The sequence below is a fragment of the Apteryx rowi genome, unplaced genomic scaffold (genome assembly GCF_003343035.1).
Source record: "Apteryx rowi isolate R43461 unplaced genomic scaffold, aptRow1 scaffold_198, whole genome shotgun sequence".
NCBI classification, from domain to species: Eukaryota; Metazoa; Chordata; class Aves; order Apterygiformes; family Apterygidae; genus Apteryx; species Apteryx rowi.
Window position 1 is genome coordinate 529,451 of NW_020448285.1, and position 12,975 is coordinate 542,425.

General features: G+C 38.4%; 1 protein-coding gene across 1 annotated transcript in view; it reads left to right on the forward strand.

Annotated features, from left to right (window-relative positions):
• Positions 1-12,975, forward strand: part of CNTN1 (contactin 1) — an 85,856-nt gene that overhangs the window by 50,944 nt on the left and 21,937 nt on the right. Inside the window, exons 18-20 of the mRNA XM_026062998.1 lie at positions 222-456; positions 4,376-4,479; positions 11,138-11,324. Of these exons, the coding sequence (XP_025918783.1) occupies positions 222-456; positions 4,376-4,479; positions 11,138-11,324 (526 nt within the window). The remainder of the gene's footprint in view (positions 1-221; positions 457-4,375; positions 4,480-11,137; positions 11,325-12,975) is intronic.

A 12,975-nucleotide genomic window follows, 5' to 3' on the forward strand; every position in this document is an offset into this window, starting at 1 on the left:
TATTAGTAGCAGTTGTGCTACTAATGCAGATCTCCATAGTGAAGATGATGTAATTTAAAGGCAGGGGGAGCAAACCAGAGAAGCAAACCAGAGAAAATGGACCTTTAGTTCAGTATTCTTACAATGTGCAGATTAATCCCTTCTTTATTATTTATTTTTCATTAGAGATCTGTTTGTTTGATTAGCTACAAAAATTAATGTTTTATCTTTTGCCTCTTTAGCCCTTGTCAAGAGAATACCACTATGGCAATAACTTTGGTTACATAGTAGCTTTCAAGCCATTTGGTGAAAAAGAATGGAGAAGAGTTACAGTTACAAATCCTGAAATTGGCCGATATGTCCACAAGGATGAATCAATGCCACCTTCAACCCAGTATCAAGTAAAAGTGAAAGCTTTTAACAACAAAGGGGATGGACCATTCAGTCTCACTGCTGTCATTTATTCAGCACAAGATGGTGAGTAAAGGTTCCAGATAAGTTCTATGCTGACGGCCCAAATCAGCGGTATCGACAACAGTAGAGAACCAGCACCACAGTCTTTGACACCAATTACAATTAGACAATGACATATGCCTTCGACAAGGAGGGTGTAGTTTACTCACACAAAACACCTGCAGTTGTTCTGAAAGAAGAACTTCAGACTCTACTTTTTATGTGATGGAGGGCACTTGCTGGTACTTTCTGTCTGTACAAGCAATCCACAGAAGCATTCAAGATTTTTCACACAGCTTGTTAAAAGGTTTAAGAATTTGAAAAGCAGATTCCTATCTTCATATCTGTTGCCTTAAACAGTACATTGTAATCCAGCAATTGTGTCTCTGTGATCCTGATTAATACACATAATTGTCATAGGAATTCAGAAGTGTTGTTGTAATTTATTATGGAAATTTAGAGTTTTGGGGAAAATAATACTCCTTTTGATCCATGTGCAAAATGCAGGTGAGTTCTTCAGTTAGAACTACTATCTACATTTGTTGAGATTAGTTAGTGACAGAGTTCCAAAAATGTAAATTATTAAGATGCATATTTGCTGTTGAGCCTACTACTAAGGGTTATTGCATGTGCATTAGATTTAGTTAATATTAAAGTGGTTATGTTATTTTCTTCTTAACAGGCCACACTAAAGCCTATTATTCTAGAGGATCGGTGGCAGAATTTAACCCCAAAACTGTTCCTGTAGAAGGAATGATGGATCAGTTGTATATCAAGCATGTTTTGAGTCAAACATAAATTAACCTTGCCACATTATTTTTTCTAGTTTGGATATTAGAGCTATCAGGTGAATAATTTAATGAAAACTGCTTTGACATTTCAGTAAAATCTTTTTCTTAATTCTTGCTGGAATTATTTCACATGCTGTGATCTTTAGGATGGAAGTTTACATGACATTTCCAAACTTAGTGGAGGAAAAGAATCACTAGAAGAAAGTTTACCTTAAATCAGAAGAAATATATACAGTATCTTAATTGCAATGTAGTCACTCATGTCTGTTTTAAAAAATTACAGTTTATTAATTTCTGCCAAAAACCCAGAGAAGAATTGCTCACATTTTTCTTTCCATAGAGCAGAATTTCTTTCACAAAGTCAGGAGATCTGGACCAAAGAACCAAGAAGAGGGATAAGATAACAGGGCCACATTCTCACACTTCCGACTCTTTCTTTACTCTGTATACTTTATTGGAGATTTATGTTCATGCCTCCCATTAGCACTAATGGGAACTTTGCACACAAATCGCCCACACACAGAGAAAAAGATAAAATAGCCTTTTTGTTTCTTATGATAATTCAGGATCCAAGCTAGCAACACTTAGCTATCTGAAGTGATTAATACTAATTCTTTTTATCAGAAAAGTGTACCTTAGGATATCATCTTCAATAGCTGCTGCAGCAACAGAATGATTGCTTTTGCAATTGTATAAATGCCTTAATAAATTGCTATGGTGTAATAAAAGCCATATGTGCCAAATAACATTTCAGTATCCATCCTTTTTCAGAGACATTATCGACAGCAGACTGATAAGCTGCCATACATTTATGTTAGGATTATACAAACTATGTCAGGGTTAGGAGTGTGTTTGTATAGTTCTCTAAGTTCAGAGACATAGAAGAGCCTAGCAGCTCCAGAAGGCAGAAGGCAAATGCAAATTAGTGCCAACTTCCAGATAAAGAAGTCACTTCAGTGACTGCTGATTCTAACACAGAGTTTAGCAAAATTCAGACACTTTATTGACAGAAACACTTGCAGTCAGATTGTGCCAATTCCAGCCAGCAAAACCAAGTTGGCTTAGTGAACCTACTTTCTTTCTTTGCTTACCACCACAAGAAGCACCAAAACAGTTTGAGACTCGTGGTTTTCTGAATCATGCCAGTAGTGCTAACAGCTCCTGTGCAGGGCTATGACCCTGACTACTGACCACATCAAAGGCAGGAACTGCAGGACAGGTTAGAGGGAATTTTTCCAGCAGGTGTAATGAAAGTTAGTCCAAAGGGCATTCTGCAGAGTTTTTTTGCAAGCATCAGGGCTTCTACAAAGTCACCTCAGTGCTTTGTAGCATGCCTCCTGGCTCCCAGCCCCAGCTTTGTACAGTTCCGCTTAGAATATAATTGTGTGATGGGCACCGTGTTTTCAGTGAGGCGCACTTGACTGCCTTTTTTATTGGTGGAATTACTGAATTATAAGGCTAGGGAAAAGCAGCTGATATCATCTTTTTGGCTAAGGAGAGACCGTCTGGAAAAATATTTATAGAGCATAATTGCCAAATAGGGAAATAAATTATTTAGAGCTCATAAAAAAGCATAAGCAGATGAAATATTGTTTATAGTATTTTATCAGTGAAATCACCCTAGCAGCTGGAACTTTTCAGTATGAAACATTGTGGCAAATTCTGCAACTGATACAATGGGGAAGTGTCACTGATTTGGAAATGGGTTAGCTGATCAGATCTATTCCATCTGCACTTCAATATCTGTGATTCAGCAAATGATATTACTACCATCAGACAGCAGAATTTCTCAAAATTACTATTGAGATTATAAAGCAATATAGTCATACAGTATTCCATACATATATATATATATATAAATATACATATATATGTATAGAAAGACAGCATTTCCACAAAGTTCTGTGTTTTTTAATTTACCTATGCATGTCTAATTATATTGTGGGCATCTTCATTTACTTTAGACACTGATGGCTTTCTGTGTTCCCACACACTTCAAGCTGAGCTACATATCTGACAACTGCAGTAGCACTAGTCATGACTGCCATTGCTAGTAATGAGTAATGATTGCTAGTAATGAGTTTACAGGCCCATTGCTTATCTAAATTGCTGTCATTGTGAAAACAGTTTTGCAATAGTCTATCATTTTTAATTATACATTTGCACTATTAACAGTCATTGAAAGACAATTAGGAAAGGTAAGTTTGCATATAAAATTATTTTGTTACCTAAGATACCTTTCATAAGAGATATAACTGATTTTTTTCTTAACAGTGGCTGTTTTGATGCATAGTTGACTTGTTGCCCAGTTGGAAGATTAAGTGTATGAAAGCTTTCCTCAGCTCAGGCTGCCATGCCTGTCTGTTGCAACTTGTTTCAAAAGATTCATAAAAGAGAACTGTTCTCTAGCTTGAAAAAATAAATCTTCCATAGACATTGCTAAGTTAATGTCTTTTTAAATTCCTTACCTTAAACTTAAAATGGAAGCAACAGTGAAATTAACAGCTTCTTTTAATTAAACTAAGACTTACTATTCTGTGCCCTGAATGCAAGCATGCCACATTGTAATTGTCTGTGTTCTGCGCTGGCTGGTGTCCAAAACTAAGAACACACAGAAAAGATCAACTGCCTGATGTATGCCTGCTAGAAGGGTGCCCTTGGATTATTGCACATGTATGTTCAAGTTCATATGGCCAGCTCTATATCTAATATCTGATCTCATACAAATTTTATATCGTTATGACTAAATGGCATGCACATGAGTATTTGTGTGTTGCTGACTTGAAAAAACTGATGTATATGTTTTGATCTGTAGGATGCTGTCCAGTTTAGTAAAAGATCACTGGATGCTTCCTTCTATTTTTATCTGAGCCTGTTTTTAATTTACATAGATTCCAGTGTGTAATCCGTTGAAGCATGCAAATACATAGTCTGGGCCAAATAATATGATCATTATTTCATTTTTATACAGTCCTTTCCCGTACAGATCATCAGTGAATTTAAAGTTTACTCAAATAAAACCAGACTAAAGCAGTTGGCCCCATGATATCAAGAAAATAATACAGAACACTGAAGTGAGAAAAGTCCCTGCAAGTGAGTATAACAATATTACTGGATGAGGTTGAATGTTTAATATATATTTCATCTTCCAGCTCCAACTGAAATACCTACAGATGTGAGCGTAAAAGTTTTGTCATCTTCTGAAATCTCTGTTTCTTGGCACCATGTTTCTGAGCAATCTGTGGAAGGATATCAGGTGAGTTTATAGGTGATGTTGGTAACATGTCTTCTCATTCATTTAATTTCAGTAGTGAATGCAAGGATAATTCCCATTCTAGCATTCTATCTCTTATGGTTCACTTCTCTTTAGTTGTTGTTTGCTGTCAAGATTTCACATCCTGAGTAATAGATCATTTTTGATGCTACATACTTCATTACTAAGACATATTAAAAAATCTATTTGCCCACTGTTCAACTGAAAAAAGGTGTCATTAATTCGTAGAACAATGTTGTGTGCTTATGTTAGGTAATTGAATGCCCATCTCTACCTTCTCAAAACACACTGAAATTAGGTCTTGGGTGTAATTATCAAAATAGACATTGTGATTAACTCATGACCCTTATAAATTATTAACACTTATTACTATAATTCACTCACAAAATCTACAGTAAGTGGGACTAAGTGACAAATGCCCAGAATCCAGTATAACATATACCATACTATTGTGCAGCAGAGCAGTGCTTGTTCATGCTTTCTGTTTGCACCACACAAAAAAGAGCTTCAGGACGTCCAGTGGGCATGTCCAAGAATAAGTAGTGGTGCTCAGTAAAATTCTTCCTGTTCTTCTACAAAGATGAGAATAGTCACAGGGTGGGTGCAAGCAGAAGTAGCCACATGGCCATCCAGCAGAGGAGTCTTTCTTCATCCACACACAGTGGATGCTGAAAAACTTTGTGGTGTGGAGCCAGCTTCTTTTGGCTGCACTCCAAAAAAAGGGATTTTGGCCTTGGTATGTTAGTGACTTGCTTTGTGATTTAAATTTTCAGCTGCTTGATGGAAGCCTGTATGTTCCAAAATGAGCACATACAAATGTGAAGTAACCTCACAGAATGTATTTTTATGATTGAAATCTATGAATAAATGTTCTAATTAGTAGCACTTGTTTCTATATTTCCTGATCTCTGTTTCTGTCTCCATGAGATTTATGTAATACTTCTGGGATACTGTATCATAGCATAGATACAGGTCATAGCAAAGATCTCAATCAGAGCTAAGGTGGTGTATCATATAAAGCTTGATTCTACACAGTACACACATAGAGCTTAAAACTATAACTATAGGACACTGGAGTTTGAAATTAAGACAATGACATCAAAGGTAATTTTTTTTTAATTTACTAAAGCAGACCACTGGATTGAAAACCAGTATATAATAGATTTGTGAACATAACTGAGATCAGCATGGAGTTCGTAGATCTGTGAGTCCAAGCCAGCCAGCCATGTAGTAATGTTGCACTTCATAGTTGGACAGTGTTCACAGAAACTGGCCTGGAAGCATGCGCTTTCTGAACAATCAGAACAGATGTGCAGCTGGCACACTCTTGGGAACTTCTGCGGGAATGAAGGGAGCTGCAAAAGAGAGGGGTGAGAGGACACTAGAGAGGATGGGGTTGCAGTAGCAGGAGGGCATGGTAATAGGTGTGGAGGGTTGTAGTGGGGAAGGGGGTAGTGGGTATGGGGGGTGCTGAGGATGAATGGGGAAAGAACATGGAGAGAGAATGTTCTTAGGCAACCCATCATTGATCACTATTTTATTTTACTTTATCAAGCCATCTGAATTGCTGTGAAGGGAGATCAGTGGAAGAAGGGAGAGGAGAGGATTCAGCAAAAAAGAATGGGTCTGGGGGAAAATCAACAGAGTCTCAGTGGGAAAGAAGCAGGGAGGAACTTGGGACTGGAAAGAAAGAAGTATTGCTGTTCTGAAAAAAGGTGGAATACTTTGGGAATGGGTGGAGAGTTCTATTACATAGAATACAAGAGTAAGGGATGTGGCCTTAAGTTGATAGCTGGAGCCTAATTATTCATCTGCTCATTTAAAATGAGTATGCCCAATTAGGTATTCCTATGAGAAGTACTACACTTCCACAAATCCAGTATAAATTGGATTTCTTGAATATTTACAGTGAGTAGCTGCATTAAAATCTCTATTTTTTAAATTTTTCTAAAGTAATCTTCTCATTACCATAACTGCGAAAAAATTAATATCCATCTATATAAAAAAACCCACAACTGATAGGCATGAATTATTGCCCCATGGAGCTCAATAAGGTGTTGATTCCAAGATCCTTTCCTCTAGAACAATTATCAGCTTCATTCTAGCAGAAGGGAAAGCAGCAAGGAGAAGCACGTGCTGAGGGCAAAAAGAAAGTCTCAGGCTCCTGGAGATCAGAAGTACTGTCTGCCATCAGTCCTGAAGAAGCCATGGGACAGGAGAAAGAGGGCTATTCTGGAAAGTCAATGCCATGGATTGCCTTTGTGAAGTTACAGTAAGAGCGGTGAGGCAAGGCACACAGACTTGGTCAAGCTGCATTACAAAATTCAGATTAATATGTCTGGAAGGACCTATCTGTATAGCCATCAAGCAATATTCCAATATGTATTTTTTAGTTACTGCCCAGCTATAACACAGATTAGCAAAATCCCACATTCTCCGCAACACCTTCTCAATTTCATTTTAGTCTTTATTATTACCTGAAAAAGGCATAATTGGCCTTTTAAATGCTAGAGTTTAAGAGGTGGGAGTACTGTAAGCAAAGTACCTGAAGGTATTTTACCTATGATACAGGGCTTTTCACACCAGGAGGAGTCAGATTTTCTTGACGCTGATGCATACCGTCAGGATGACTGCCCTCATGGTGATGAGTGTGAGCTGATACATTTTGCCATTACAGAGGAGTGGCCTCAGCTCACACTTAAGAGAGATAAAATATAAAAACTATCTCCATCCATAGAGAGGATTTAAGATTTGAGTTCTTGCAATGTCATCTTCAAGAGCCACAGCTCTTCAGTATATGCAATACCAGAGACACTATCTATATTTCCTGATGCTTCTATGCAATAAATATTTATTTTATTAAACAAATCTATCATTATTAACCACTGTTGTCCCCTTCTGACTGAAATATGGATCAGCATATTCTCTTTATATAAATGAAGTGTCTCTTTTATATCTCCCGTATGTAAAACTTTCATGAATATGAGAGCTGTTGTTTCATGACACTTGTAGAAGCACCTTTTGGTGTTTTTCAGTATACTAAAATTTGAATAGAGAAAGGAACCATGAAGAACAGTGTTTCTTCCCCGGTTTTAGCACAGGGGGCTGCACAAATTCATGATGGCTAAGGTACTCTCTACCCACAGATTACTAAATGGCCGCTTTGTTGGTTTTGGATTACCTCCTACAGCACGCTCTAGAGTTGGGATGAAGCACCCTCACAGTGTCCCCTGGTGATTTATCAGCTATGGGTGTCCCTAGCAAGGTAAATGAAGGGCACCAGAGAAAACCAGGCTGCCTGAGATTATGATCCAAGCTCTTTTAATAAAAAAGAGATATGGGCTACTGAGCAAAATGGAAAAATGTGGATGCTTGAAAGAAGGGGTTACATAATTCTAGATATTAATTCCAGTGCGCTAGCACTGCAGCAGCAGAATATTAGTAAATCTCTAAGTATTTCAGGGGACTTTTAAAATATTTAAATAACATGTGAGAAGAGAAACCTAGGAATAGGGTAAAGACGGCAGTACTTTGTCTTAGCCCTCAAGGGTGTCATTTCAAATTTTTGATTTTCTAAGAATAATTCCTATAATCCAAACATACCGATATGACTATGTGTTAAATGAAGGGGTAAAGAAGAGCATTCTGATGTGAAACATGGCTCACACTGTAGGAGTAGGTAGGTCTATGACATTGAAGCCAAGACAGGTAGTATTTAGGATTTAAATTTAATTTCATTTTTAGATTGTATGACTCCTGCCTGGAACTTAATGTGTTCTCAGTGAAGTAATTTACATTTTCATTTGTTGTTCTCACTTGCTGTGTTTGTTGCTCTATATTACTTATTTTATTATGCCCTTAGTGTAGTGTAAATGAATTGCAGGACTGAAGAAAGTTTTGCAAGTCAGAGGTATTCAAAGGCTTCCAGCATATGCCCCATGATTAACAAAGCTTTCCATGTGGTGTCATCGTACACAAAGCAGGTACATTGACATAACAGAACATATCGGAAATGAATTATTCTCCAGTAAGTCTTCAACAGTCTTCAATAGCCAGTTAATATCAACAACAAAGCTATCATTGTTCTCATCATAGCTAATAAACTTTTGGCCACCTGGAACTTCACAGACATCCCTTTGCTGCAGACTGGAAACTCATTTGAACTTTGGGACAGAGACAGATGTGACGTCCTCTAGTTCCTAATGTACAGACCCTCACACTTAAGTCAGACCTTGGTAGTTGTTAGCAGCTTATGGCACACAGCTGGCTGTATTGAACGACAGCAGCATATCTACAAGAGTTAGTTATTATCGTACAAACAAATGCTGAGTAGAAGACCACAGTCAGACTTCTACTGCAGAAATTACTGTGGCAGTTTAAGATCCCATGCCAGATCAATACCATTCATCAAATGGAGGTTACCACCCCTATAGAGAGACTTGCAGAATGGGTAGGGTGCATGTTCCACATGCAGCTCAGGCCTAGTCTGTTGATGCAGTAAAATAGACACCTTGATAAGTGGGAATTAATGTGGTACAGTGTCTGAAGACATTTGAAGCAGTTGAAGAGAAATCCTCTACAGCACCTCTCTTCATTCAGCTGCCATGCATGCTCTGAGGTAAAAGAAAGAAATGTTTTTATTAGACATTTTAGTGTAAATGAGAAGGAGAGATAACAAAGCCTTGCCAAACAACACATTGTACCCATAATGTGTGAAGAGAACTGCAATATTAGCACCCTGACAAACTGTCTGTTATTCTAACATAGTCTTAAAATGAAGTTTCCAAGGGAAAACTAGCATCAGCAAAATAGAAGATTAAAAAGTTTTTATTTAAAAGATAAAATACAGAACACATGCTGTCACCAGTCAAACCTTACAAAGCAAGATTTTTCCAAGAGCTTGAGATTACCAACAAAATCAGCCTTTTCCTAAGAAGACTTAAAAAGGTTCTCATGTAGCATACTCTGAAATCATTATAAGAAAGGGAGAAGCAGAGGAGAAATGCTGAGAGTAAAAATACTCAAAACCAAAACATAATGAGTGTGGCTTTCCACTCTTTTAGCTTAGTGCAATCATTTAGTCTTATGCAAATAGGTTATAAAACACAAAAAAACACAGACTGGCAATGTTTTACTCTTCTTTGCACCTCACAAGGCTGTGGAGAATCAGACCCTAAGTATGTGTCAAACCCTATGGAATGTCATCACTCCACAGTAATCAGTTAGTCTTAAACCAGGGTGATTTGCAATTGTCTCTGAAATCTAAATTTAAATATCTATGTACCTTGTACAGTACTGTGTCTACTTCTTTAGGTGTTGCTGGATCAACAGCACTTCTGAAACTCAGACTTCCTTTTGTTATCTATTTAAATATGAATTTAAGAAGCTAGTCTCAAGTACCAGCTTTTGAAACTATGGTCAAAAATAAAGCCATAGAGATTCATTATGTTCTTTTCTTTGGCTTAATCTTTGTGTTAATCTTAATCTGTCAAGGCTATTTTCAGTGAATATACCTGAGGTAACACACAGCTTTTTTAATAGGTAGTGTTTACTTTTAAAAATAGTCTAATATTCCATTCTTTCTCTTTAGCCTGCCATTTTAAGCTTTGTGGCCTAGCTGAAGTGCCCTCATATATGGATAAGAGCAGATTTTTTTTTTATATGCCCTTACAGTTTTATAAAAATATTTTTCTACTCAGAGGAAAAGAACTTCTGACAAGTCAGTTCAGTAGTATGTGATAATGCTTTGAAGTCTAAGGGCCAGTTCAGCAGAAGAGCTGCTAAGCACATAGCTCACAGAGAAACAGGTAAGTAGTAGATATCAGTTCAGGTCTCATTTTTTAAGTCATGCTACTTTAGTAATCATTCATTAAAACTTTTTAATCATGGAAAGAAGCAGTCTGTATTCAGTAAAATCTGTAGTAATTATGCTTTTTGAAGAAAAAAATCTCACAGAATTTTTATGTACAGTTAATTGACTTTGCTTTTTAAGATTCTACAAGCTTACACTGATACTTTTCCTGTAGTTTAAGCATTTACAAGGTCTTCTCACCTACTTTTACAAAAATAATATTGTACTGTGAAATCTGATATTGAATTTATCCAGAGAACTTCAGAAAATGGTTAGGGGTGCATATCTACAGACATGCACACACAGATAACATAATTGAATACTTCTCATTTCCTGAGACAGAAGTACAAAAGGGTGGAAGTTATGAGATGTGTTACATAAAATATCAGGAAATCAACAGCAGAGTTTAGTCTATATTGTAGGAAAACAATATTAAAGTTCAGAGTAGAATGCTCAGAAACAAAACAGCAAGAAGAAAATAGTCTTGTTTTCTGAAGGCATTATCCCACTCCCAGACTTCCACTGGCTTAGCTGAAAGCAAGTTGAGCCACTAGGGGAAAAGATTTCATAATAAAATCTGAATTATTTTTCCATTTCTTTGTGGCTTTATATAACTTGGTTGGAATCACAGTCTGAAGATGGAATTCCATGCTATTGCATTTAGACTTGTTTCAGCTCACTTATCACCCAGAGTATGTAGTAGAGACATACCCACTGTACATCAGTTCTGATAAACTTTCTTTGTACCTAAATATGCTAAATTTAATTATTCAATTTGATTGCTTGCAGATTCGTTACTGGGCTGCTCATGATAAAGAAGCTGCTGCACAGCGGGTACAAGTGAGCAATCAAGAATATTCAACCAAACTGGAAAACTTGAAACCTAATACACGGTACCATGTAGATGTTTCTGCCTTCAACAGTGCAGGCTATGGACCTCCCAGTAGAACCATTGATATTATCACTAGAAAAGCACGTAAGTAAATGGAGCAATAGGTTACTTATAATGTTCTGTACTTTATGTTGCATCATACCTATATCTTCAAACTTGGCTTCTCATCCATATACCCAAAGTTTTACCTTTAAATGGTATTGGTTCTTGGTATGTAAAGTTCTGCCAAGGCTCTTCTTCCTCACTTCTGCTGCCATATACAATGTGGATATCTGGCACAAGGCAGTAAGGAGATACAGATTATAGGATGATAGGATAATACAGATTGGAAGGAGTCTCAAGCGATCTCTAGTCCAACCTGCTGCTCAAAGCAGGATCAGACCCAGTTGCTCAGGGCTTTATCCCATTGGGTGCTGAAAACCTCGAAGGAAGGAGAATGCACAGCCTTCCTGGGCAACCTGTTCCACTGCTTGACTGTCCTCATGGGGAAAAAGGTTTTCCTTACATCCTGTCTGAGTCTCTTTTATTGCAATTTATGCCTGTTGTCTCTCGTCCTGCTGTCGTGCACCACTGTGAAGAGCCTTGCTCTGTCTTCTTGATCGTGAATTCCCTTATTTTATGGTTGCTACAGCCAAGGGTGCCATTGATTATCACATTCCCAAACAGTTCCTCCATGTTAATGAATAACAGATCCAGCTGTGTGTCAACCCTGGTTGCCCATCCAGTACCTTTATCAAGAAGTTATCCCTAATAACCTCCTGGAATCTTCTTGACTGCTTGCATCCCACCACGATGCCCTGTAAGGATATCTCAGGGAAGTTAAAGTCCCCCATGAAAACCAGGTCTGTGATCCAAAGACTCCCCTGTATTATTTAAAGGCTTTGTGCACTTCCTCACCCTGATCAGGTAGTCTGTGACACACTCCCACCACAATGCCACCCTCACTGGCCTCTCCTCTGATCCTGACTCACAAGCTCTCACCCAGCTTGTGTTCTGTCCCATAGAAAAGCTCCGTACTTCCAAGCTGCTCCTTCACATAAAGGGCCACCCACCTTCTCTTCTTCCCTACCTGTCTTTCCTGAAGAGCCAGTATCCATCCATCACAGCACTCCAGCTGCAGCAGTGGTTCCACCATGTCTCAGTGACTGTAATGATGACCAGCCTGTTGGCAAAGATGCTTTTCCCCCACTTGTCAGGTGGATCCTGTCTTTCCCTACCAGTCCTGAATCCTCAAAGAGGCCACCATAGTTGTAAAAGCCAAATCCTTGTCATCGACACCAGCTGCACAACCAGGTATTAATTCGCAGGATCCATCCACTTCTCCTCAAGCTCTTCCCACTCACTGGCAGGACTGAGGAGAAAAATACCTGGGTCCCCTTGTCCTTGACCGTCACCTCCAGAGCCATGTAGTCATGCTTGACTCACCTGAGGTCTCCCCTGGCAGTATCATTGGTGCCCACATGGATGAGCAGCAGGGAGTAATAGGATGAGAGCTGGACAAGCCTCAGCAGTCTCTTCACAACATCTTGGATACAAGCCCCCGGCAAGCAGCAAACCTCCTGAGACAGCAAGAGGTCTCCATCCCCCACTGGAGGGAGTCTCCCACTGCTATCACTTGTCACTTCGTCTTGGTGCTGATGTGTGGTTCAGTTTGGTTGGTACTGATGCTTCCTCAGACAGAGTTCCCAGACCCTAGTCAGCTACCACGGCGCTGAATCTATTCTGCAGTTCCAGA